The following is a 24,209-nucleotide window of genomic DNA, read 5'->3' as shown; positions in this document are numbered from 1 at the left end:
GTTTCTACAGATTGGCAATGTGAATTTAGGAGTTCACAAGGATGGTGTGAGGATAAATGCTTGAAAAGCACTTGGAAGTCCTAAGTAGGAGAATTGAGACAAGCCCATAACCTCCCATGCAATAGGATTACAGAGTCAGGTGCAAGAAAGGGCTTTCACACTTTCTCACTGCCATCTGGCACTGGCCAGTGTCTGCAGGCTTGTCGATGCAAAGGAAAAAGCCCAGAAAGCTCCCTGTGTGGATATTGTTATTCCATGCTAATAGTGGATCAAGCTACATTACAGAAAGGCACTCAGTGCAGAATAAGATCATCCACCTGAGAACAAGTGAGGAATAGCTATTGGTTTTCAGTCTACACCCTCACTAGCTTCCCTGTGAATTCCCCATGTAGACAAGCCATAAAGCAGGTTAACTGAGGAAACAGACCACTGGCAACTCCTAGGGAAGATCTATTTCAAGTTAATGCTCAAGCTGGTTAGTGTCAAACACGCAACATCATATTTTTTCCTGCCAATTTTATTAAAAAGTAATGTCCTCTTGTTAACAGCACAGAAAGAAAAACGCTCCAGAACACAAACCATTCAGGACAGAGAGAGTTGCTGCTCCAGGAACTTTGTTTTCTAAACAGTTTCTTCCTGCCCTCCCCCAGGAAGCCCCAGAGGCTTTAAAGAGGCTATGCATTCCCTTTTGCACTAGATATGATCTAGCCAGAGAAGCCACATGCCCTAACAACACACATCACTGGTTAAAAACTGGGATCAGGAATCTCCGCCTGATTTTCCACAAAAGCATCCAGTGCTGCTACTAAAATGTTTGGAAACTTATAAAAAACATAGGAGCCCTCTCAGCACTGCCTCCCCGACCTGCGACAGAACCCAACCTAACCAGCAATAAAATGGAGTCTGCAAAGCTCCAGCAGGGCGTAGAGACCCCACCCCCCACCAGGGAGTCTGCTGTACCCAATTCTGGGAGGGGGAGCTGCACACAGACTAGGGCTTCTGTGGTTGGGCTGTTGATAAAGTTACAGTAGTCAACTGCCCCAAACCAAACAAAAACTTGTGTCACATGTAATAAACTGCTTGTAAACTTGGCTGCTGAGTCCAGGAGAATTGACAGAGTCTTTTAGTTCCCTATCCTGGCCTGAGTAGGAAGTTTTGGTGTTTGGATTTGCCACTGTACCCAGAACAAAAGCTGGAAAGCTCCTCACTCCTGGGTATGGCAAGCAGATCCTTGCTGGCCTCACTAAGCCAGGAAGCCTTAGTCCCTGCTGTGGGAGTTCCACACTGCACTCACTGCCCAGCTTTACCTGGGGGGTCAAGTCTTGCTCATGCTCCCTGAGTTTAGCTGCTGCAGCACCACCAGGGAGCTCTCCCCATATCTGGCTCATATGGTTTGTTTTTTTTAAACCACACACAAATACTGCCCACCCAACCTCTGAGGAAGGTCTAACCACTAGCCACCCAACCCAGAACCATCCTAGAGTTCACACCCCTGCAAGAGATGCTTGTAAGGGGGAGGGGAATCAGTCTCAGACAAACCCAGTTCAAGAAGCCACTTTGTTCTGATAAGCTCCTTGTGAAATTCTCTCCAGACTTGACTACAGACTGCAGGCATGGTGTAACATGCTGTGCAAACATTACTTGTAGTGGCAACCACCAAGAGCAGGAAACGCAGGTGGGCTGGAATAGCAGCAACTTCCATCGAGGCCAAAATTCAACTACCCACAGAAGCTTCTGAACTCCTTTGTCACTGACAGAGCAGAGCTCTTGTCTCCAAAGACAGCTAACCCAAACCAAGGGGAAGAGGGGCACTAGCAACACACTCAACAGCAATCCTACTGGAGTGAGTGCTCTAGCCACTGCGGAGGCAGAAGTGGCCTAGGGACAGCAAAGGACCCAGAGAGGGAGAGGACATGCATCTTCAAGGGCATTTGCCCTGGGTCTAGGACCAAAGACTCAAAACAGCTACGAGTATGATAATGGCGAAGGGAAGGGAAATTGGCTCTGCAGCTAGATGTTAATAGTGTCGCTGGTAGGAGCCCATGGGTTGCGGGGCTGGGGGTCCTGCTCGCCCCTGGGCCACTGTCTGGCTCACCAGATGGGAGAGCGCAGGGCCACTCTGGATTAGGGTGTCCAAGGCTTTCTGCACACTGGGGTTATCAAAGTTGATACCCGAAGAGGATACGGGCCTTTGAACAGCTATGTTGCTAGGGGTAGGCAGACGATTTTGGTGCTGACCATAATGTACCTGGGCTGGCTGAGATGCTCCAGGTCTTGGGCCGGTGTTCCTTGTGGAGCCTGGGAGGGCAGGAAGCTGTGGACCAGGGACCTGTGTTCTCTGCTGAGACTGGTTTAAGCTTGCAGCACTGAGCTGCACTGCCCGAGCTTGATTGCTGGCTACATTCGCATAGTTTTGGTTCTGAGTGCCACCTGAAGCGGCTGTGGAAGCTGCAGAGCTGCTGTTTGCTACAGCAGCTGCAGCCGCTGCAGCCGCAGCCCCACTGTTGAAGAGGCTGAGGATTTTTGCCTGCAGCTCCTGTTGGGGATTAGTGGAAGACACTGTAGCAGAGGTGGCAGAGACCAGGGGCTGAGTGCTCTGATGAGTTTGAGAGCTTGGAAGGCTGGCCTGGCTGGTCATAGACGATCCCGAAGGCGCCCCAAGAGACTGTCTTGACAATGGAGCTGGAAAGAGAAAAGAAAATGGTGAATTCTCTGCAGGCCCATCTGAACAGGCTGTGATGAAGCGGGACTGTTCTTAATGTTTCCCCTAATACTGTGTGGGTGCCTCAGTTTCCCCTATGCATTCCCCTGTGCATTTCTTAAGCCTCTAGGTGGTGGGATAAAGGCCAGTGTGCATAAATCACTGACCCTCCAGTGTGCATAAATCACCAGCCCTCTGTCTCAGAGGGTCGGTGATTTATGCACACTGGCCTTTATCCCACCACCTAGAGCCTTAAGAAATGCACAGGGGAATGCATAGGGGAAACTGAGGCACCCACACAGTATTAGGGGAAACATTAAGAACAGTCCCACTTCGTCACACAGGCATCCTAAAGGAGCCCCGAGGGGTATAGTTACCAAGCCACGCAAGTCAACTACTGCCCTTTCCTCTAAACGGGTGGGACTGAACTACTCTGGGTGAGTGGGATGGAAGCAGAACACAGGCCATGTCACTTACAGAACCATCTCCATTCACATGACAAGTCTATTCAGTTGGTGTATCCCTGCAATCTCACAGAGAATCTAACACCCCAGGGAGAGCCCTGAATGATCAGGACAGCCTCAATACTCTAAGGCAGTAGTTCCCAAACTTTAACAACCTGTGAACCCCTTTCAATAAAATGTCAAGTCTCACGAACCCCCTCCTAAAAATGAAGATTTCCAGGTATTTTCTCCTTTACCTGAGTATAAATTATAAAAGCAGTGATCTTGGAAATATAAAATTTGTTTTTATGACATTATTACACACTTATTAATTATTATTTATCATTACAGTATTTTTATTACATTATGAAAATGGCAACATTCTTCCAAGATCTCACTTTCGTAGCTTGTATCACTTTGAATAAGCCTGTTATAAAACAAGGCTCCTATGTTTCATCAAGGAGTATCAGATGTGAAACAGCATGAAGATATTTAAGAAGCCGACTCAAGGAGTTCCTCCTACACAAGCATTCGGGGCTTGAGCAGTCCAGGCAAACGCCGCACATTACAACAAAGCTTAAACTTGTTCTTCATAATAATTTTAAAAACACCACTAGCTGCCTATTAAATTTTTAAAACAGCAAAAAATATCCACCTCCCTTTCCATTTCTTACAAGGAGTCTTGAAGTTTAAATCTCAGTGTAATAGATAGGCTTGCTTTGATCTGCTTAGCTCTTGGAAGTCCAGGGGCTCCGGGCTGCTGGTCCCTTGCTGCCCGGGGTTCCTAGGGACAGCTCTGTCCGCCATTAGGGAATTTTTCCCTGAGAACCCCCTGTAACATTTCATGAACCCCCAGGGGTTCACGAACCCCCGTTTGGGAACAACTGCTCTAAGGCTATGTCTATGCCGAGAGCATTCTACTGCTAAGGGAGAGCTGGCATGTCATACTGGCAATGCACTCCTCATGTGGGCGCAGCTGTACCATCAAAGCTGTGCTTTCTGCCACTGTCGTAAAGCCACCTCCCACAAGCAAAACAAGTTACACAGGGAACAGCGCAGTTTTGCCAGTGTAACTGTGCCCACATTAGAGGTTTCTGCTGGCGTAGCTGTCCTTCAGAAATCACACCTTCACCCCCCGTCCAACCAACAGTTGAACCAGCAAAGTCTGGTAGCGTAGACATGGACTAACAGACATCTCTGCCTCAAAGGCCTGTTAAGGTACATAGCATTGGAGTGAACGTGACAGATAACTTACCCTGCAGAGAGTCAGTACTTCCTCTAAGTAGTCGTTCCTTCCGGTCTCTCAGGTAATTGATGATTTTATCGGTCTCTTCAGCAGTTAGATAGCGGTTGTCTGCCAGCAGGTTCAAGAGAGTCTGGATTCCTGGCGGATGGCCCCCTCTGACACCTTCCTCTATGGGTGGTGGGCGTTCGCGTTCCTGCAGAATTGCTTCATCTGCCATCTTGGCAGCCTGTCTGGCTATTTCTTCACGCTCCTTCTCTCGGGTCTCTGTCTTGTAGCGTTCATAATTCCTTGCCACAAGCACCATGGCATCAGCTTGGGGCATGTTGCGATGTTCTGCACAAAGAGAGGCTTTAACTATTTGGACCCCACTGATAGTAAGTGCAAATATTAGGTGCTCCTTCTGCTGACCTGGATCAGCAGATCAGAGTGAACAGGCAGGAGCAACTCTTATATCCAAGCTTGGGCTTGGAACATTTTCCAGCACCACTAACTACAGAAGTGGTTCTCAACCAGGGTAACACCTTTCATATTAGCCCGTTTAGGTGTTTGATACATAAGATGATCTTCCTCAAAACTCCCCTATTGGTAGGAAGAAAGCAGCTCTCTTCCTTACATTGCATACAAATACACCTAACCACTACCAGGGGACGATCTCTGCTACTTCGCCCCTAGCTCGCCTGAATAGCCCCAGTACCTGCCTCTCTTCTGCTGCTGCTCAGAGCTTTCCCAAACAGCAGAATATCACTCACCTGATTCTTCTCAACTTCCTTGCTGCCACAGGTTCTAATAGAAACAGTGGGAAAAGCCACACTTGTGAATTTCACTCTGCTGATTCCAGGCAAAGCTCTGATCAGCAGCAGTACTGGAGCAATAAGCAGCAAAAAAAAAAAAAAAAAGTCTTTTGAGCCACATGATACATCATAAAACAACAGAGCACAAGCCCGACTGTTTCCTTTGGGGGCACCTTTAAGGAGGTTGTGGCCATTCATTCTGTCTCACAAGAAGAAAGGTGAATGGACCAGGGCATAGATCTAAGAATTGGCGCACACTCTGAATAATACTTGCAGAGAAGGACTTCAGCATCTAAAGAAAAGCTGCCCAGAGCTTCACACCAGAAATACTGGGATTTGCAGACAGAGCACGGAGCCATGCTGGTCTTTTCCCTCACAGTGGGAAATCTGGGTTCACTTCAACATTGTTTCATACAGGCATTCAGTCATTAATAGCTATTTATGTCACAGCAAGGAAGTGTTCTGTCTTGTGTGGTTTTCTGCTTGAGAGAAGAATCTCTGAGGCAGCACTGGAAGTGCTTCTAGCACTTCAGAGTGATCTGAACCAGCAGACCATTGTGGCCTCTGTACCTTGTGGTGTGCCAAACATGATGTTAACGGTGCAGGAGCGGTGAACTTGGTGCTGCTGGGTGATGACAATGGCAAAAGGAGACCCTCCTCTGCCCACGTCCTCCAGGGCCTGAGTCAGTGACATTTCTGTGTTGAGGAAGATCAGATCCACCACCATGCCCAGATCCCGCACCTTCCGCCCCACTGACTCGGCATACTCCCTACACAAAACAAAGGCAGTGCACGTTATAATATGCCAGCAATGTACAGAAACCCTCGTGTGTTCACTTCCATCACCTCCAGGCTCATTTTTTGCATCAGTTTAACTCTGTTCAAAACTGAATTTAAGTTAAACTGATGATGCAACTTCTGTATGTGCACAAGGCCTAGAGAGCAGAGGGCCCAGCAGCCTCCAGAAGAGCAGATACCGGGTCCAGATACATTCAGTGTCTTTGGACACCAGGAATTGGAAGCCTGTTGACGTCTGCATGCACCAAAAATAGGGAGTATGGGTCGATTACTGATCAGAGAGGAATTGGAATCTGCCTGTCTGGATTGTTCAAAAGAGGGCTGGTTTTGTAGATCTTCCCTTAGTCACTTCTTTTGAGCTAAAAGCATGACTACACAACTAATTTAGCATGAACCATTGATCAACAAGCTATAGAAAAGAACACAAATGCTTCAGAACCCAAGATTTACAATCCCGTCTCAGCCCTTCAGATTCATACATTTTAAGGCCAGGAGAGACCATTAGAACATCTTAGTCTGACATCCTGTACATCACAGGCTAGAGAATTTCACTCAGTTCCCCCTGTTCTGAGCCCAATAACTTGTATACAACTAAAGCATCTTCAAGAAAGGCATCCAGTCTTGAAAACATCAAGAGATGGAGAATCCACCATTTCCCTTGGGAGTTTGTTCCCACGGTTAATCACCCCGTTAACAATTTGCGCCTTATTTCCAATTTGAATTAGTCTGGCTTCAACTTCCAGCCACTGGCTTTTGTTCTGCCCTTTAGTACTCAGTAATCAAGATACCTCTCACACTTCTTTTTGATAAGCTACACAGATCCAGCTCTTTTAGTCTTTCATTGTAAGGCATTATCTCTAGCCCTCGAATCATTTCTGTCACTCTCTTCTGCTCCCTCTCTAATTTTTCAACGTCTTTCTGACGATATGGACACCAGAGCTGGACGCAGTAGCCAGCATCAGTCCCACCAATGCTGTACACAGAGGTCCCATCCCCTCCCAGTTCACTACTCCCGTTTATACAACCAAAGGTTGGCACTAGCTCTGAGACACACCGGGAGCGCATGCTGGGTTGTTTGTCCATTAGCCCACCTAGAGTCAGGATGCAGTCTGTAGGTATGGCCTGTATTCTTTGTTCCTGTGTGTATGCCTCACATTTGGCTGTATTAAAACACATCTTTAAAACAAGCCCCCGGCTTACCAAGTGATGCAGTCTGCTCTGCCATCATTACTTACCGTTCTGCCAATCTTTCCATAATCTGCAGAAATTTTATATTTACTTCCAGATCATTAACGAAAATGTCAACTAGCATCAGGCCTACTACGGCTGCCTTCAGACCCCCACTAGAAACAGCCCCATTTGATTATGGTTACCCACTGACAAATACTTTTGGGGATCTGTCAGCCAGTTTTAAATCCATTTAATGTGTGCCCTTATTGCTACTGCATAGTGCTAATTTTTAATCAATAATTAATAATTCAATTAATAATGAAGAGAAGAGTAACCACAGGCCATTTCAGGTAGCCCTGTATCAATGAAGTACCAGACTGTTACAGGAAGTGTGTGTGGGAAACCCAGAGTAATAGATTTTCAAGGCCAAAATACTTAGTTTTTCCCACTCCAACAAAAATAGAATATCTGCTGTCAAAGGAATTAAAGAAACTGATTGCAACACTCTTAAATGCTCAAAAGCTACTCTCCCGAATAGCAGCTACAATGGAAACTGCCCTGAAAATCCAGGGTAATTTTCATTCCAAAGCAAATAGCGTCCCTCTATTCAGAGGCTCACAACTGGTCACAGCAACTAGCTTCTTACTTTGTCTGCTTATTAACCACTATCACAGAACAGTCCACAGGCCTCTCTGAATCAAAGCGCCTCTTGATTTCCTCAAAGTACTGCCGGTATAGCTCCTCCCTGTGTCGCTCCTCGCGTTTCAGACGCTCTGAAAGAAAGCCAGCCATGGAAATGGAGGAAGTGAATAATGTCAATCTAACCGCTCAGAGTTAAATAAATAAATATATGGAGATATACCTATCTTATAGAGCTGGAAGGGACCCTGAAAGGTCATCAAGTCCAGCCCCCTGCCTTCACTAGCAGGACCAAGTACTGATTTTGCCCAGGATCCCTAAGTGGCCCCCTGAAGGACTGAACTCACAACCCTGGGTTTAGCTGGCCAATGCTCAAACCACTGAGCTATCCCTGCCAGCCTGCCCAACCCCCACAGCAATCCACCATTTCAGAGGTAGATCTGCTGCACTACTCATTTCAGGGCTGGATGCAACCTTCCACCATCTTCAGGTGGTAGAATATGAAAACCTGCCTATAACAACACTATACTTGTTTAAAAAAATTGTATTGGAGGGGTGGGGCAGGGAGGAGAAGAAAACTGACCTTCTGCACTCAAAGGGGCTCTGTCAAAGTGGTCTCTGTAACGATCATAATAAGGGTCATCCTTCCTCCGGTAATAGTCTTCCAGGCGAAGGAAACGGTCATAAGCATCATCTCTTCTGCAAAGCAAACGATTCACAGCCTGTTGTATGTTCAGACGTGAAAATTCCAGGCACCAACATCATCCCCTCATGCAACCCCAACTTTTCCCAACGTAATGCACGCGAACACTCTTCCAGGTTAATCATTAAAATACGTACCTGGCTATCCTCCAGATGGCCAAACTACCACAATCTGTATGAGGACCAACAGGCCCCAATTTAGTACCATCACCACAAGAGAGGCAGCAAATCACTAGAGCTCCAATCCAGTAGTATAAGATACCTGTACACAGGGTCCCGTGGCTCCCTCACATCCCGATATCGATCATACACAGGATCCCGTGGGTCACGCAGGTCTCGAATGTCCCGTAAGTCTCTAGGGTCCCTGATGTCCCGGGGCTCTCGCAGATCTCTAGGATCTCTGATGTCCCGGGGCTCTCGCAGATCTCTAGGGTCCCGGTGGTCTCTAGCATCTCTGGGATCACGTACATCTCTACCTCGAATATCTCGAGCGTCTCTGGAATCTCTGCCATTTCTACCATCCCTTGGCTCTCTTCGTGGGCTCCCCCGAATAGGGGAGCGATCACGTCTCGCATCTCGGCCATCCCCATACGCATATGGCTCTCTGAGGAAAGTACCAGGGAAATGCCATTAGACAAAAAGCACGAGCACTGTCAGCCCTAGACCTCTTACCTGGGGTGGCCACAGAAACCTTTCGCTCAGCAGCGGAATCCTCCCCTCCTATTCCCCATCAAAACAAAGGCAGCGAGACAGGTCCAAAGGGTTGTGTCAAGGCATTTTGAAAAGGTTTCTTATTCAAATGCCTTGCACAGCCCAGCAAGCTCCAGAAAACACCCTATTTGGACCACCACTAGAAGTGCAGGATGTTTGTGCAAGACAAAGGCAGGCAGCTAAGAAACCATCACTCAAAGATGTCAGGCATCACAGCCAGTGAGGAATTTTCAAGCAAAACATTTGTTTTTCAGACAACTGGTACACAGAACCCCAGGTGTCATGTCCTCCCATCCACTAGGACACTGTAGTTAAATGTCAAAGGGACCGTTTTAATTCATTGAATTGAAAAAGGAGAGCAGAATCCCTGAAACAATTACATCAATATTGTCACGTTTATGAAAATGTGTGTTGTGATCATGAAGACCATATGGCTGAATTCTGTACAGTGATGAGATGTTCCCTGAAGGAAATCAGTGTGACTGCATGATGCCCCATGTTAGGACAGTACTAACCGAGCCAGGTCTGTATCAACAGCAGGATCATGATTCCCAATGGTACCTGAATGTCTCCTCTCACTCAGGCTTTTAATTGTAGTACAGCAGCATGCCATCTTCAGTCAGAAGTACACAGAAAGAGAGGTGAAAGACTGCATGCTTCTTTTTTCCAAAACAGAATTTGTTTTCCAAATAATGCTCTGTTTTCCAGATCTAGCATAGCCTTCAATCCACTCTAAGCCATAAACATATAGCACGCCTTAGGAATGGAAGTGCTGAGCTTCAAGCAGAGCAGTATGTACTCTCACATGGCTAACATCTGCAGGACACTTACAACTGTGAGAAGAAAAACACTTGAAAGGAAGTATTTTATTGAGATTTTTAACCAACACTTCCAATTGCTAAATTCCCCTTGGCTAACTAGCCTAGCTCCTGAAGGAAGTACGGAACATGCTATTCATTACTATCGTTTCTTTCACAGCAAGACGAAGGCAAGTCCCTCCCGTAAGTTCTACATTGCTGACAATTTCATTTCGGAATCAGTTGGAGAGTGAGTATCATGATTAGCCAGCTAGAGGTTCAGGCTTCAATACCAAGTTGATAGATACCTACCAAACCCAGCTGATGGTTACTTTCCTATGCCCCTCTTCTCTGAGCAGTGAGAAAGTTATGTGGATTCCATGTAATAACTTTGACCATTTGCATCCAAGGGATACACAGTATTCCCTGTGGTCTTTCTTTATAAGCCAGATACAGTGTGTATCCTGTAACATGAACTATTGTTTTACCCACAGGCAATATATACAGTGTTTTCCAGTGATCAGAATGTATCTGCACCAGGGATGCAGTCTCCCTGTGATATACGAGAAGATGCACCATATTTGAACATGATCTATAGTGTAACCATCCTCAATATCAGGGAAACAGTTTCCCCTCCTGCTTTACACTTTATACAGACAGGATATAAAGCATATCCTCACCAACAATGTGTAGTGTAATCACACACTAGATTAGGGATACACACAGTATTCCCCACTCATTCTGCAGTATAACTAGAGGAAATACATCCTGTATTCTCATCTGTAATCTGCAGTGAAACCAGAGCAGATACCACTGCATCCACCTGGAATTTACAGTACAGTCAGACACAGGGATACAGAGTATCCCATATCCTGCTGTAAGCCATAGGGTAGAATACAATACAACCACCCAAGACTGCAATGTAATTGCATATGGTATTAATTCCCACTCTGTTTACCTAAACAGGTATACAGGCCACATCCATCCATTATCTGGAGTGAGACATCGTGAACAAGGATGCACAACAGCTGTTTGCCCTCGGTGATGCAAACACTCACACATAGCATCAGCTGCTGCTTGCTCAAACACTCCTGCTCACCTGATGCCCAAGGCATTGGCCTCTGCAAATCTGCTTGCACTGCTGTGGCATCAGCCTCCGCTCGCGCTCCTGCGGCGTTGCCTGATGCCCATAGCATCAGCCTCCGCAAATCTGCTGGCGCTACTGTGCCGTCGTCCGAACCCCAATGCCCAGCGGCATCGGCCTTGTGCTTGCACGCGCTCCTGAACCATTGCCCGAACCCCAATGCCCAGTGGCATCGGCCTTGTGCTTGCACGCGCTCCTGAACCATTGCCCGAACCCCAATGCCCAGTGGCATCGGCCTGTGTTCGTGTATGCTCCTGCGCCATCGCTTGAACCCCAATGCCCAACGGCATTGGCTTGTGCTCGCACACGCTGCTTTGGCATCACCCGTACCCTGATGCCCAGTGATTTCGGCCTCTGCTCTCACATGCTCCTGTAGCATTGCCCAATGCCCAGAGGCAGCGGCCTGCACTTGCATGCTCCTGCAATGTTGCCCGACGCCAAGTGGCAGTGGGCTCTATAAATCCACTTGTGCTCTGTAGTATAAATGCAGCAAATTTACAGTATATGTCTGCATTCTGTATCCCCAGACATTCAGGATTTACATGGGAAACCCCATACACTTCTTACGCCTTCTATGAGGTCCAGGAAGGAACGTATTCACCCAAGATCTCTAGTGTAACTGAAGATTGTGATTGAGTGTGGTCAACACTAACAGGGACACACAGTATCTGCCGGGACACCCCTGTAACTGGACATAGCCATAAACAGTAGCCAGCTGTGGCCCACTGTATCTATGTACAGGAACATGGAATATCTACTGACACAGACACGATACAATTTGCAGTGTAGCTGTGAAACATGGATGCTTGAGACTGGTTACATGTAGCGTTCATACAGTTCTCAGTACTAACATTGACATTTCTCCCTATGTGTACACAGCTCTGTAGTATAGCCAGAGAAGAACATACTGCGTCAGAATGTTACTGCAGTGTTCACCCACAATCCATAGTAAAACATGGATATTATTCAGGAGTCTCCTCCTGCAATGTAGTTAATTCATGTGTCTCTTCTCAATCTGCTGTGTGACTGCACAAGAAGAGTGACACACAGGGACTGTACACATTGGGCCTATTTATTGGGGGAGGGATGCGTGGGAAAAGTAGGCAGATGCCCAGTATCCCCAATGTAACTGTACAGAGAAGGATGACGGTATGATACAAGTGCACATGCAGAAAGGGAAGTTCTCTCCCTGTAGTGTGCGTTGTCTGCATAATCATTTTCCAGGCTCATGTCAGCACTGGAAGCCTTCGACATCAGAAGATGTAAAGTGCTGATATTCTCTGTTGCATAGCATGGCGAATGCTATATACCCATTGTATTCTCTATAGACGCCTTGTTTCCCTGACACTTAAGAGTCAGGAACAAACAGCAGTCGTTCCCCAACAAATTTCACACAACCTATGCTGCAAAATGCAGCATCCAGTTGTAGTCACAGCAGCAAACACAAGGTTTCCCTTGTGCCTCCTGAGCTGTTAGAACCAGCGAGGCCCTTCGCACATGGAAGGGATGGACACATTCTAACTGTTCACTTGAGTGTCTCCATTCTGTTGGGGAGGTGGTGGTGAGGGAAGAAAACTAGACATTTAGCAGAGGAAGGAGGGCTCATACCCTAAAGCCTAACCTTCCTAGTATAACTCACTGCTTCCAGGTACTTTACCTTCGTGATGGGCTGGACCTTGATGAAGCCTTATTCATATTTCTTCTTTCCGCTGCTTTATTAATATCTGAAAAGAATAATCAACCCATCTGTTCAATGCTATGGAACAAAAGAGAGATCGTCAGCACATTTTAAATTAAAGCAATAAAAGTTCAAAGACAGCCATATGGTGCAAGGAAATCCATTCAGCCAAGAGGCATTGTCACTTTAATTATTTTTATTAAAATTAAGATAGTACAATGCAACGGGTTGGTCATGGATTACTGTGATTTCCAGCTAAAAGAAGTGGACAGTTTGTATGAAATTCTATCCCTTTATCATGTTTAGACCCATGTCCAGACTCCTTGTCCCATAAGAGAACACCACCTCTTTCTCCTGTAGTCTGTGGACCAACAGCATGCAGCTCCATGGATTCCAGGAGAAAAAGTAAAGAGTCAGACAATCCTTCGTGAATGGAAAGCTGTTGGCTAGTACACTTCATCTCAAAATTCAAAGCCAGTCCTGTTCGATGGAGGATGCTGTCATCCTTCTGGAAAAGAACCCAAGGGCTCTCAAAAACAAGTTCAATTGACTTCCAAGGGACTGTTGTGACATCAAATTGCACAATCTCCACCTCTCAGGCAGAAGGATCCAAGGGACTTGAAGTAAAAACTACCCCATGAAGTGAACTTCATGCAGTCATAACACCATCAAGTCAATGTGATGCAAATAAATGCAACAGATCAGACATTTGAAAATTGTTAATGTCTGAGTAACTGCACAGAAAATGTTCCTTGAAGTGTTCAGATTGGAACACACAAGAGAACTAGGGAGCCACAAGGCTGTAACCAATTCAAGAACACAAGTTCAGCCGAAACGGCTGATAATATTAGTCTGGAGAGAAATGATGAAAACATCCATGGTAGCAGAGAGATGATGAGGTTATTATCTGAATGTGGACAAGAACAAAACCACTCCAGAGTAATGGTTGGTTTAGGACGTTTTGTTCTCAGTCATGAGAACCTTTAAAAAAAGAAAATCACCTAAATGCTACATGTACCACTTGTTTGAGGATTTAACAGTGTAAATAACAGTAATGAGTAGGTATTTAAATAATGTATAGCTTTCAATTTTCCTGCATTTGGAAAAAAAACAAAAACAAGGCATGTAGAGTTCTGTAAGCAGAAACATGGTGGCTTTACTATCTACCTTCATTTCCCAAGCTTTTCATGCTGAATTTTAGTTAAAATTAAAACAAAGATGCTAGTTTCAATCTTCATTCTTACTCTAAACAAGAAAGGATGTGTTCTCTCTTTTGACAGTGAATGAAAAGGCAAATACCATTTGTGCATTAAGTAGTGGTAACCCAAGAAACAAGTGGCATAAAAATTCACAGGATATTATTTGAGATAGATACATTAGTTTAAGAAATGGATGGGTGTTTTGTCTATTTAACGTGGCAACTTTCTACCGTATTTACCTTTAGGTATGCTGGACATTTATTCTCTGAACAGATCTATTTATCAGGGAGACAATTAAAGGAGTTTCAGTGTATTTGTAAAAGTATTTTAGTGCAATGCAAAAATGGGGTTAAATTATTTGCTTTCTTTTAAGAGGTCCCTATGTGTTCATGACATTTGACTTTAGCACACAGAAAATGTACAACTAACGCAGTCCTGTTTTCACTGCATTTTGACTTTTCACTGCAGGATATTCTTTTACCAAATGTAACCCTTTAAGTGCAACACTATCTGCTTCCTTAGTTTAAGATTTTGTGTCTTCAAACTGGACATACATTTAAAGGATTCTTCTCTCTTGAAAACTGTCCATTTTTCAGAAAAACTTTATTTGGTGCCATCAGCATTTACAGATTAAATATTTAACATTTACAAAACACCTTTTGAAAAAAATTAAAATCTTGTGTTTTGGAAGATTTTCATAGATATTAAGGCCAGAAGGAACCGTTGTGATCATCTAGTCTGACCTTATGCACAACACAGGCCATAGGATGTTCTTGACTTAATTTCTGCTTTCAAATACAATAGCTGTGGTTGCACTACAGCATAGCAGGTTTTTCTAAAATGTATCTTGATTTAAAAATGTACAGTGACGAAGAATCCACCACAACCTTTGGTAAGTTGTCACAATGGTTAATTACTCTCACTGTTAAAAATTTGCACCTTATTTCTAGTCTGAATTTGTCTAGTTTCATCTTCCAGCCAATGATCTTGTTATACCTTTGTCTGCCAGACTGAAGAGCCCTCTATCAAATTTCTGTTCCCCATGTGGGTGTATTTACAGAGTGCGATGATCACCCCTTGACCTTCTCTTTAAGCTAATTAGACTGAGTTCCTTGGGCCTTACCAAAAGGCATGTTTTCCAAGCCTTTCATCATTCTCCTGGCTCTTCTCTAAACCTTCTCCATCATCTGAATTGTGGACACCAGAACTGTACACAGTATTCCAGTACTGGTCACACCAGTGCTGGATATAGAGATAATATTAACTTCCTAACTCCTACACAATATTTCCCTCAACACTGCATTAGCCCTTTTAGCCACAGCATCACACCGGGAGCTCATGTTCATCTGATTATCCATTGCCCCCCAAGTCTTTTACAGAGTCATTGCTTCCCAGGATAGAGACCCCCATCCTTGTAAGTACAGCCTTAATTTTTGTTCCTCTAAGACCTTACATTTGGCTGTATTGAAACACATTGTTTGCTTGTGCCCAGTTTACTAAGCAATCCAGATCACTCCATATCAGTGACCTATCCTCAATTATTCCACTCCCCACATTTTTGCAGATGACACAAACTATCAATAATGATTTTATATTTTATTCCAGATCACTGATATAAATATTAAATAGCATAGGGCCTAGAACCTATACCTGTGGGACACCACTATAAAACACATCCACTCAACCATCATGCCCCATTTACAATTATGTTTTGAGGCCTAACTATCGGTTACCCAGTTTTTAATTCATTTAATGTGTACCATGTTGAATTAATATTGTTCTAGTTTCTTACTAGAATTGCTGTGCGGAACCAAGTCAAACGTCTTTCAGAAGTTTATTACATAAATACTACTGCATTTATCAACCAAACTTGTAAACTAATCAAAAAATATCAAACTAGTTTGACAAGATCTATCTTCCATAAATTCATGCTGACTGGCATTAATTGGATTGCCCTCCTTTAATTTGGTATATTCAAATGTTGTATCAACTGTTCCATTATTTTGCCTGGATCAGTCTCAGCTGACAAGTTTATAATTAGTCTGGTCATCCCAATTACCCTTTTTAAATATTGGCACAGCATTATCTTTCTTCCAGTCTTCTGGAACCTCTCTAGTTTTCCAAGACATCAAAAAAAAAAAAAAAAAAAAAAATCAACATTAATGGTCCAAAGAGCTCCTCAGCCATGCAAGTTATCCATATCCCCTGATTCAAAAGCATCTAACCTTAAGGAGGATGTTAAACAGCAGCTACTAGCTACAATGGAAAGTATTTCTTTATTACCATATGATATGATTACATCTGGCTTTTCCCCCCCAAATACAGAACAGAAATATTTATTGAACATTGAACTGTCTTTTTTGCATAACTGACAATTCTACCATTTCCATTTAGAAATGGACCAATACCACTGTCAGGGTTCCTTTCATTCCTAATATACTTCAACTCCTCCTTACTGTCCTTAACTCTGCGGGCCATAGATTTCTCCTTGTATTCTCTTGCTTCCTTCATCAATTTTAATTCACATTTTTCTGTTTAAATTCTCTCTCCAGTTGACTTGATTAAATTGTTTTCTGCTTTGTGAAACTGGTCTTTGTAAAGTACCAAAATGCTTCATATTTATATTAATTTATTCTGTTTGCACATAAATATAATCAAGTCATGATCACTTTCACCTAAGCAACCACACTAACTTTTAGTTATGTGATCAATTCCCTTTATCTATCAAGATGAGGTCTAACATACAATAACAAAGGATTTAAAAAATGAAGTTCAGTAAGGGCCAGTGAACACTCGAGATTTTTTGGTTTAGCACCAACTACTTGTTATGATGTGCTTTACATATGCTTATAGTGCTATTTAAATACTAAAATATAAAAATAAATTTGGAGAAAGATCAAAATATCAAGAGGGAGCAGAGTAATTGCTGTACCACACACAAGACTAGAACAAAACTCAAAAAATATACAGTGCCTAATACAAATTTAGATTAATATTCAAGGCAGGTTTCACACAATGGTCTTTCCATAGATCTTTAAAAGAAAAAGCCTTCTTTCTACCCAAATGCATGCTGGCATCAGTACGAGTAGCATGGAGCAGTTTTCCTTACCTAATCTATACCCTTTAAAAAGGCGACCCTTCTCACCGTCCAGAGCGGCCTGGACGTCTTCTAGACGTTCATACTGCACGAACCCATAGCCATGGAACATGCTGAGGGCTGGAAAAATTAATAGCAGGGCAAGACCAGTTACAACTAAGGGACAGTACTACCACATGCAGGCCATTATATAAACCCCACAGGGCTGAACAAGCAAAGGGACTTTACCCAAGAACATCTATCCAAGCTTAATAGGAACACTCAAATAAGTTAACCAGGACCAAAACGAAGGAGAATTTACAAAAAATGGAAAATAATGTTGCTAAGGCGATTATGAAATGCTATATAACAGCCCAACTTCTTCTGACAAGACAGTGATCAAAAGGCACTAAAGTGACCAAGATCCAATTAAGAGAATACGAGAGCCCTAGAAAGTATAGACTTGTTTGGTATAGTCCCATACTGCAAACCCAAAAGAATAAAAGAGAAACTGCCATAGCTCTAACATGCCTTAGGCTTCAGTTGTACTAAAGGAAGTTAGTTTTCAGGGAAAATGCAGATAAAGAAATGTCACTAAAGGTCACTTTTTTCACTGTCACCCTTCTCATTATCATCAGATGTGGCATGAAAATTAAGTTTCTGACTATGATTTCCCAGCCATAACAAAATAAAATACTAACCCCTGATTTTGCCATATTTTGAAAATATCTCTTCCATTTCTTCACGGGTCATGTGGTCTGTGGGCAAATTGCCGACAAAAAGTCTTCTCTCTAAATCCTGTGGATTGGTGCTGTTAGTGAAGTCGCTCTGTTTGATGCTATTGCTCGTGCGTCCTCGAGCCATTTTGTTTTCTTTCCAAATGCAACTCTTCGCAAAAAAGAGAAATGGCCATGCATATCATTTCACATCCACGACAATTACAATTACATTGGAACAAGGTTAAAGTTAACATGTTTGCAGACTAGAGGCCAATAGGGTCTGCCTTAAGCAAGCTGCATTCAAGAGAAATCCTTACACAGATGATTTGGAAGTTTGGCAGAAAACTGTATCTTACGTCGTGTTGGGTTTGATGTTCCTGTCCTGCTAAAAGGAAATTACTGGCCTAAACTCTTAATTTTAAATCCATGATTGATCCCTCTAAGGATATTTTTTCATTAGTTCAATTCCAAACTAAGGAATATTTAAAGAAAACAGTAATTTTATATAGGAACATCCTAATCAGTAAATCTAATTAGTGAATAACTATCTTAGGCTTCTCTACAGGGCCCACCACTGCAGCATCTAAGAATTCAGTACATTGGTAAAAAATACTAATTAAATAGACAAAACAAACAGGAAACAGACATCTTGACAGTAGCAGTGTAAAATGAGACAAATATAACAGCACTGGCATGAATGAAAGAAGATTTTCAAAAATCTACAGTGAATTAATTAAAAAAATATTTTGAATTGACAGTAATTGAATCACTTAACCAAAATACATAAAGTAGAATGATCTAATAAGTGAAAATCTGATCTCCCATTCATACCAACACTGAGGTTCATTTCCTGTGTCCCAATCTGCTTCCCCAGCAAGAAATCATCTACTACTGAAGCCGGGACTAAAAATTCCCTAGTGTACAAAGACTCCCCACTTATTCATCTCCACCAGTAATATCTACAGTAGAATTTTATAAACATTCTTTACTGTAGACAAATCTAGAGATACCAGCAACATCTCCTTGGGACTGTGATACATTGGCCTAATTTTGGTTTTGGGGTTTCGTGTGGGTCAGAGTGGATTAATTTAAATCAAGTGGAAAGCTCAATTTTAATGAACTTTTCCATTTGTACTTGAGTTATTTTCTAAAGAAAAGTGCACTTGCATTGGTTGGTATAATCATTAAAATATGTTGATTTACAACTAAAAGAACCTTTACATTAGATTCTATATACCTTCCTACTACCTAGGTGGGTATACTATAACAACAGACATTTAAGCAATTATTAAGCTTATTATTTTCTTAATCTTAATTGTACATTTTTAGTATGTTAGAAAATGGTGATATATTGTTTATTTACTAGATAATTAACTTTTTGCACATAATTTATGTCCGGGTGTATTAGAATAACTGGAATTTAATTAAACGCACAAAACAGCATATAAAATGTATGTTAGTAAACAAAACAAGCCCTTAATACAGTATAACCTATTGTGCCATATTTATAAACCTTGACCACAAAAGTTAAGTTTTTCCCCCGATTCTCTCTTTATATAAAAAAAAGCAGCTTTTAACTCCAAGTTTTTGATAGCTGCTCATAGATTCCACATATTTATTTTTTATTTAAATGTTTTAAGAGAGTATAAGTAGTTTAGGCCCTAACATACTGTATTATTTCAGATTTCATTTGAAACAAGTTTATTTTTTTAAAAGAAAAATTTATTATCACAAACTTAAAAATCCAATTTAAATAAAATCAGATTTTTTTTTTATTTTTAAATAAAATTGTTGAATTTTATCCAGCCTGGTGGGGGTGCTGGGTGGTGTTGGAGGCCTGTGATATACAGAAGGTCAGACTACATGATCTGGTGGTCCCTTCTGGCATTAAACTCTCATTCTAAGAGATACTGAAACCATCACAGCTAACGTATAGGCAGGGTTTAAAGCTTTAGGTTAAAAAAAAAAAAATCAGTAAAACCCTAACGCAAAAAATTCAGAATAGGCTTAAAGACACTAAACGTTAGTCTCTGCACATAGGAAGTTGTTTAATAGAGGGATTTTAATCATCTCCCACACGGAGAGTTCACCCCCAGGAGTGAAGAGTGGGGGTTTTGCTGGGGTGGGAGTTTATTTTGGGGGTGGGAGGGGTGAAAATTAAGAAATTACTTGGGAAAATAATTTTGAACACACCAATAAAATCCTTTTATACTTAGTTATGAGTCATAGTTTGACTAGTCCCACAACCACAAATCCTAATTATAATCAGTGTAGTTTTCTTTTAAGACTAGCCTCTGGATAAGCAAGTTAGACTCCTTAAAAGATAAAATGGGTTTGCACTGGTTTTTTTAGTGCCACATAATTGTGCCAGAAAAGAAAATGTGGCATTCTCTGTCACAAAACCACTCCAGAATTTGTAATATCAAGGGAGCTTTTCTGAAGGTCATTCGCATCTATGTTCATAGTAAGTTTGAAAGGCTAGTAACAATATTTGTTTCACTTACACATTTAAAAGTGAACTGCAAAGGGAAAAGATGTGCTTGTGTCAATTTTTGCTTCTTTATAATGTATAAAGAATGCCTGAAAGGCTTGTTTATTTACCTTCAATATCAGAAATACCACATCTTGTGCACCCTGTCTTTACAGGAAGACTAGCTGAGTGTTGACACTCATCAGTTGAAGAGGTAGGTGGTGTGAATATTTAATGAGTTTTTCCTGAAACTGTTTTCAGGAATTTTAAACAAACAGGTGTAAAACAAGAGTTTTAAATAGTCAAAGTAAAAATCCTTTCCCCCTACTCAACTGTCCAAGTTTTAGTCTCTTGAGATGTCATAACCCTACTAATCTCCAGGTGTCCATAGTCCTACAGCAAAAGCGGGCTGGAAAAGATCTTGATTTCTAATATAAAAATCACGTAGAAAATCTTTAGGATGAAAAAGCCTGTTCTTTCAACATCATAAAGCAGCAAAAAAAGGACACACACTTCCTTTTTCAGGTAACCTTTGAAATCTGCATGTCCCATATGTTAAACTCTACTTTAAAAAGTAGTTAGTATAGGGTTTGAATGAGAGACTATCTTCTCTTCTTGGTTGAAGACATGGGTAAGGTCAGTTTCTTAATATTGAGACCATCAGAGTCATGTCCCAGCTACAGGGATACTGCTTCAGGAAAATGAATGATTTCCCCATTCAGCTTCCTTCTAAGAATCCAACTAAGGGAGGCTAAGGAAGGAGTCCAAGTGTTGATAGGGGGCACAAGCACAGGTCACTTGAAAAGAAAGCTTAAAAAAAATAAATCTCAGAGTGGCAATGCACTGAACCCAATCCTCTGCTAGAGAGTGGAAACTTGTCTATGATGTACTGGCAGAAAGTAAATAGCAGGAATTTGATTCTACCCTAGGAAAAGCAGCTCTTCCTCCAGACAGGTGGCTTTGGGTCAGACAAGCCAAAGGAGAAGGAAAAGAGCAGGTGGGAAGAACGCTGAATGGGAGAATTTCACTCTCCTAGAGCACTGTACTCAGCTGTTTCTGTTCTACTGGTGGGATGAGTAAACACACCCTACCTTCCCCACTTCCCCCCCCCCCTTTTTTTTTGCCCCTGCCTTTAGACAGAAAGCAGTAAAATGTTAGAAATGGCAAATCTCTCCAATCTGTGTACAAAACTAAGGGTTTCGCATTTCACAAGCACCTTCACACTTTTTGGCCTAGTGACAGAGGAGAAAGTTGGATATGATACCATATTCTATATCACTGAAATAACATATGTAAGTTTGTAAAAGCACGGCTACAAAAAATTACTAGACACCAACTGGCTACAGGACCATAACTTTCATGGCTACCTCTAGCTAATAGTGATTGTGGCCTCAGGGCAGGCTAATGCCATGGCAAGAAGTCCAGCTCATCCTTCATCATCTTTTTAACTGTCACAAATGTGGGAAAAGAGTTCTGTATTTGCTAATGAAGTGCCACCCCCAGACCTTGCTAGGGGCTCCACGTTTTGTATGAGGCTTATGCTAGTAGGGATCTTAAATCTGAAGTTCCATCCAATTAACCATTGGGAGGGATCTCCTATCCAAAGCCTCCTGGCTGCTGCAGGGATTGGGGAGAAGGTCTACACTAGCATTTTTATCAGTAAAACTTATGCCCCTCAGGGATGTAAAAACAACAGACCCCTGCCCAATGTAAGTTGCACCGACAGAAGTGCTGGTGTAAACAGCTCTATGTTGGCGGGAGACACTCTCCCGTCCGCATAGAGAGGCTACACAGGAGACCGTACAGCGGCGCAGCTGCAGCAATACAGTTGTGCCACTGTAAGGTCTCTAGGGTAGACACAGCCACAGTCTATCCCTTCCTACACCCTTTTTGGTGCCCTCCTCACCTGTGAATAATGCCAGTGTCTTTGGCTGTGCTCCTGCTCATGGCTTTTCCAAGCAGCACAGTGTAAGACACAAACTTGACATTTTCACTTGACATTTCAGTGAATCTGACCAAAAGTGTATTAAATTCATGCTGCTTTGCAAAGCTCTGAGGAGCAGAGGTAATGGAGCTACCTTTTGCATGCTAAGGCCACATCTTGATGGGAAAAAAGGTGTTTTTCCAATTGCGTTAAATTAACTCAATCCTAAACAACTGAAAACCACACCTCCAGGAAGAATTCATGATACTAATCACATTCAGTTTGCATATGGAAGTCTTTCCCCCTCCCAAGGTAAAAGAACTAGAAACCTTTTTTAAAGTCAAAAAAAATTCCACAGCAATTAATTGGACACTTTTTATTTGTTAGAAAAAGTTTCCCTATTTGCTACTAAACCTGCCCCTGTCCACGAGGGGCTCCAGGAGCAAATACATTTGATTACAAGATTCAGCATATTGATCCTGAAACATTACCCAAATGTTTAGCGAAGTTCAAAGACCACGATAAATCGGTGTGTGTAAAAAGCTTGACCACAACTGACCAGTTTTACATCAGCTGGGGGGAGGAGGGGAAATTAGCAGTGCAGGAAGTCAAGAAAAATTAACACATTTCCCCCAAAGTTTATTTTTAAATACAGACTTTTATTCAAATAGTCACACGTGCTTATAACGAAGTCTCATCCGCTAGCATCTTCCAGGGCAGCATGCGAGCGGTGCAAGGGCTCTGCTCTGCTCTCCTCGCGCGCACCAGGCCAGGACTCCGAGCCCGCCCGCTCCCCTCGAGCGCACGAGCCTCCACTGGGCGAAGTTCGGAACCTGCTTCTCGCCGAGCTCGAGCCGCCTCCGCCCCGGCACGTGCGCCCCCGCCACGCGGCTCCCTGAGCAGAGCCCGGCGCCGCGGGGATGGGCGCGGCCGGCGTGGGTTCCTTCGCGCTCACAGGCCCCGCGGCGCGGCCTTCGCGGCCTTCGCGGCCCGGAGACCTCCGGCAAGTCGCCGCTGGCCGCCAGGCCCAGCCCGGCTTGGGCCGCTCGCGAGCGGCGGCCGGACACGGCGGCAGCCTGGCGAGCCGCCCCCCAGCCCGAGTGGCGCCGCCCCGGCACGCTGTGAGAGGCGGCAGCCCAAGGCGGCGGCCGGGCCTTCGCCAGGCCCGGAGGGAGCGGAGGCCCCGGCCCCGGCCCCGGCCCGGCCCCTCTCCCCACCCCCTGCACTTACCGCTGCTCCGGAGCCCGCTCTCCGCCTCAGGCCGCCGCTCAGCTCCGCCGCGAGGACAAAGGCGCCAACCGACCCGCCCAACCGCCACTGGACCGCACGGCGAGGCGCTGCGCTGCCGTGCCGGAAGGGGGGGCGTGGCGCTGCGACAGCCCCGCGATTTACGGCAGGCCCCAGAGACAGTCACGTGCCGCTTCCGCCATGACAGCAGAGGCAACGTCGTGGGGGCAGCAATGAAATGGCAACCCGCTCAGGATCCCAGCATGCAACGCGGCAACCCCTGGCCTTCGGGCGAGCCCCGGTGCATGCTGGGGGGACTTGTAGTCACCACGATGTGCATTTGCCCCCCGCCCCCCCCCCCCCCCCAAGGCCCCCCCCCCCAGTCTGCCCCTCCCCCTCCAAGGGCCACGCCCCCACCCCCCCCCTCCCCCAGTCTGCCCCTCCCCCTCCAAGGGCCATGCCCCCAACACCCCCTTCTTTCCCCCCTGGCCCTGCCCTCCCCCCACCAGGTCACCTCCAATCAGTCCCCTGGCCCAGCTCCCCTCCCCTCCCCCAGGTCACCTCCCAACCACCTCCTCCAATTCCTCCCCTGGCCCATCCTCCCTGCCACAGCCTACCCCCAGCTCAGTGGTTTGAGCATTGGCCTGCTAAACCCAGGGTTGTGAGTTCAATCCTTGAGGAGGCCACTTAGGGAGCTGGTGCAAAATCAGTACTTGGTCCTGCTAGTGAAGGCAGGGGGCTGGACTTGATGACCTTTTGGGGTCCCTTCCAGTT

General features: G+C 44.2%; 1 protein-coding gene across 2 annotated transcripts; it reads right to left on the bottom strand.

Moving 5' to 3' along the window:
• Nucleotides 1–499: 499 nt before the first annotated feature.
• Nucleotides 500–23,559, bottom strand: NCOA5 (nuclear receptor coactivator 5). 2 transcript variants are annotated; one of them, XM_024217551.3, is made up of 10 exons: nt 23,439–23,559; nt 17,797–17,983; nt 17,129–17,236; nt 12,800–12,866; nt 8,753–9,094; nt 8,372–8,487; nt 7,796–7,922; nt 5,752–5,951; nt 4,400–4,723; nt 500–2,682 (listed from the first exon to the last, which is right to left on the bottom strand). In XM_024217551.3, exons 2-10 carry the CDS (start codon nt 17,957–17,959, stop codon nt 2,018–2,020), a joined length of 2,112 nt encoding a protein of 703 aa, XP_024073319.2. In that variant the 5' UTR covers nt 17,960–17,983; nt 23,439–23,559; the 3' UTR covers nt 500–2,017. The 2 variants fall into 2 exon arrangements, with proteins under 2 accessions (XP_024073319.2, XP_024073320.2); XM_024217552.2 differs by lacking the exons at nt 17,129–17,236; nt 17,797–17,983 and having other exon boundaries at nt 23,439–23,523.
• Between the last annotated feature and the right edge of the window lie 650 nt (nt 23,560–24,209).

This window comes from Terrapene carolina, unplaced genomic scaffold (assembly GCF_002925995.2).
Source record: "Terrapene carolina triunguis isolate 2854851 unplaced genomic scaffold, T_m_triunguis-2.0 Scaffold130, whole genome shotgun sequence".
Taxonomy (NCBI): Eukaryota; Metazoa; Chordata; order Testudines; family Emydidae; genus Terrapene; species Terrapene triunguis.
Note: the sequence above shows the minus strand (reverse complement) of the source record. Positions and strands in the feature narration are given on the sequence as shown.

Bases quoted from the DNA above. Each gene is read 5' to 3' on its own strand.
- NCOA5 (XM_024217551.3), bottom strand. From the start codon at position 17,959: ATGGCTCGAGGACGCACGAGCAATAGCATCAAACAGAGCGACTTCACT. The intron at 12,867-17,128 runs GTAAGGAAAACT...TATTCTTTTCAG, and splicing joins TTTTAAAGGGTATAGATTAG to ATATTAATAAAGCAGCGGAA. The intron at 2,683-4,399 runs GTAAGTTATCTG...TTCTCTTTCCAG, and splicing joins AAGTACTGACTCTCTGCAGG to CTCCATTGTCAAGACAGTCT.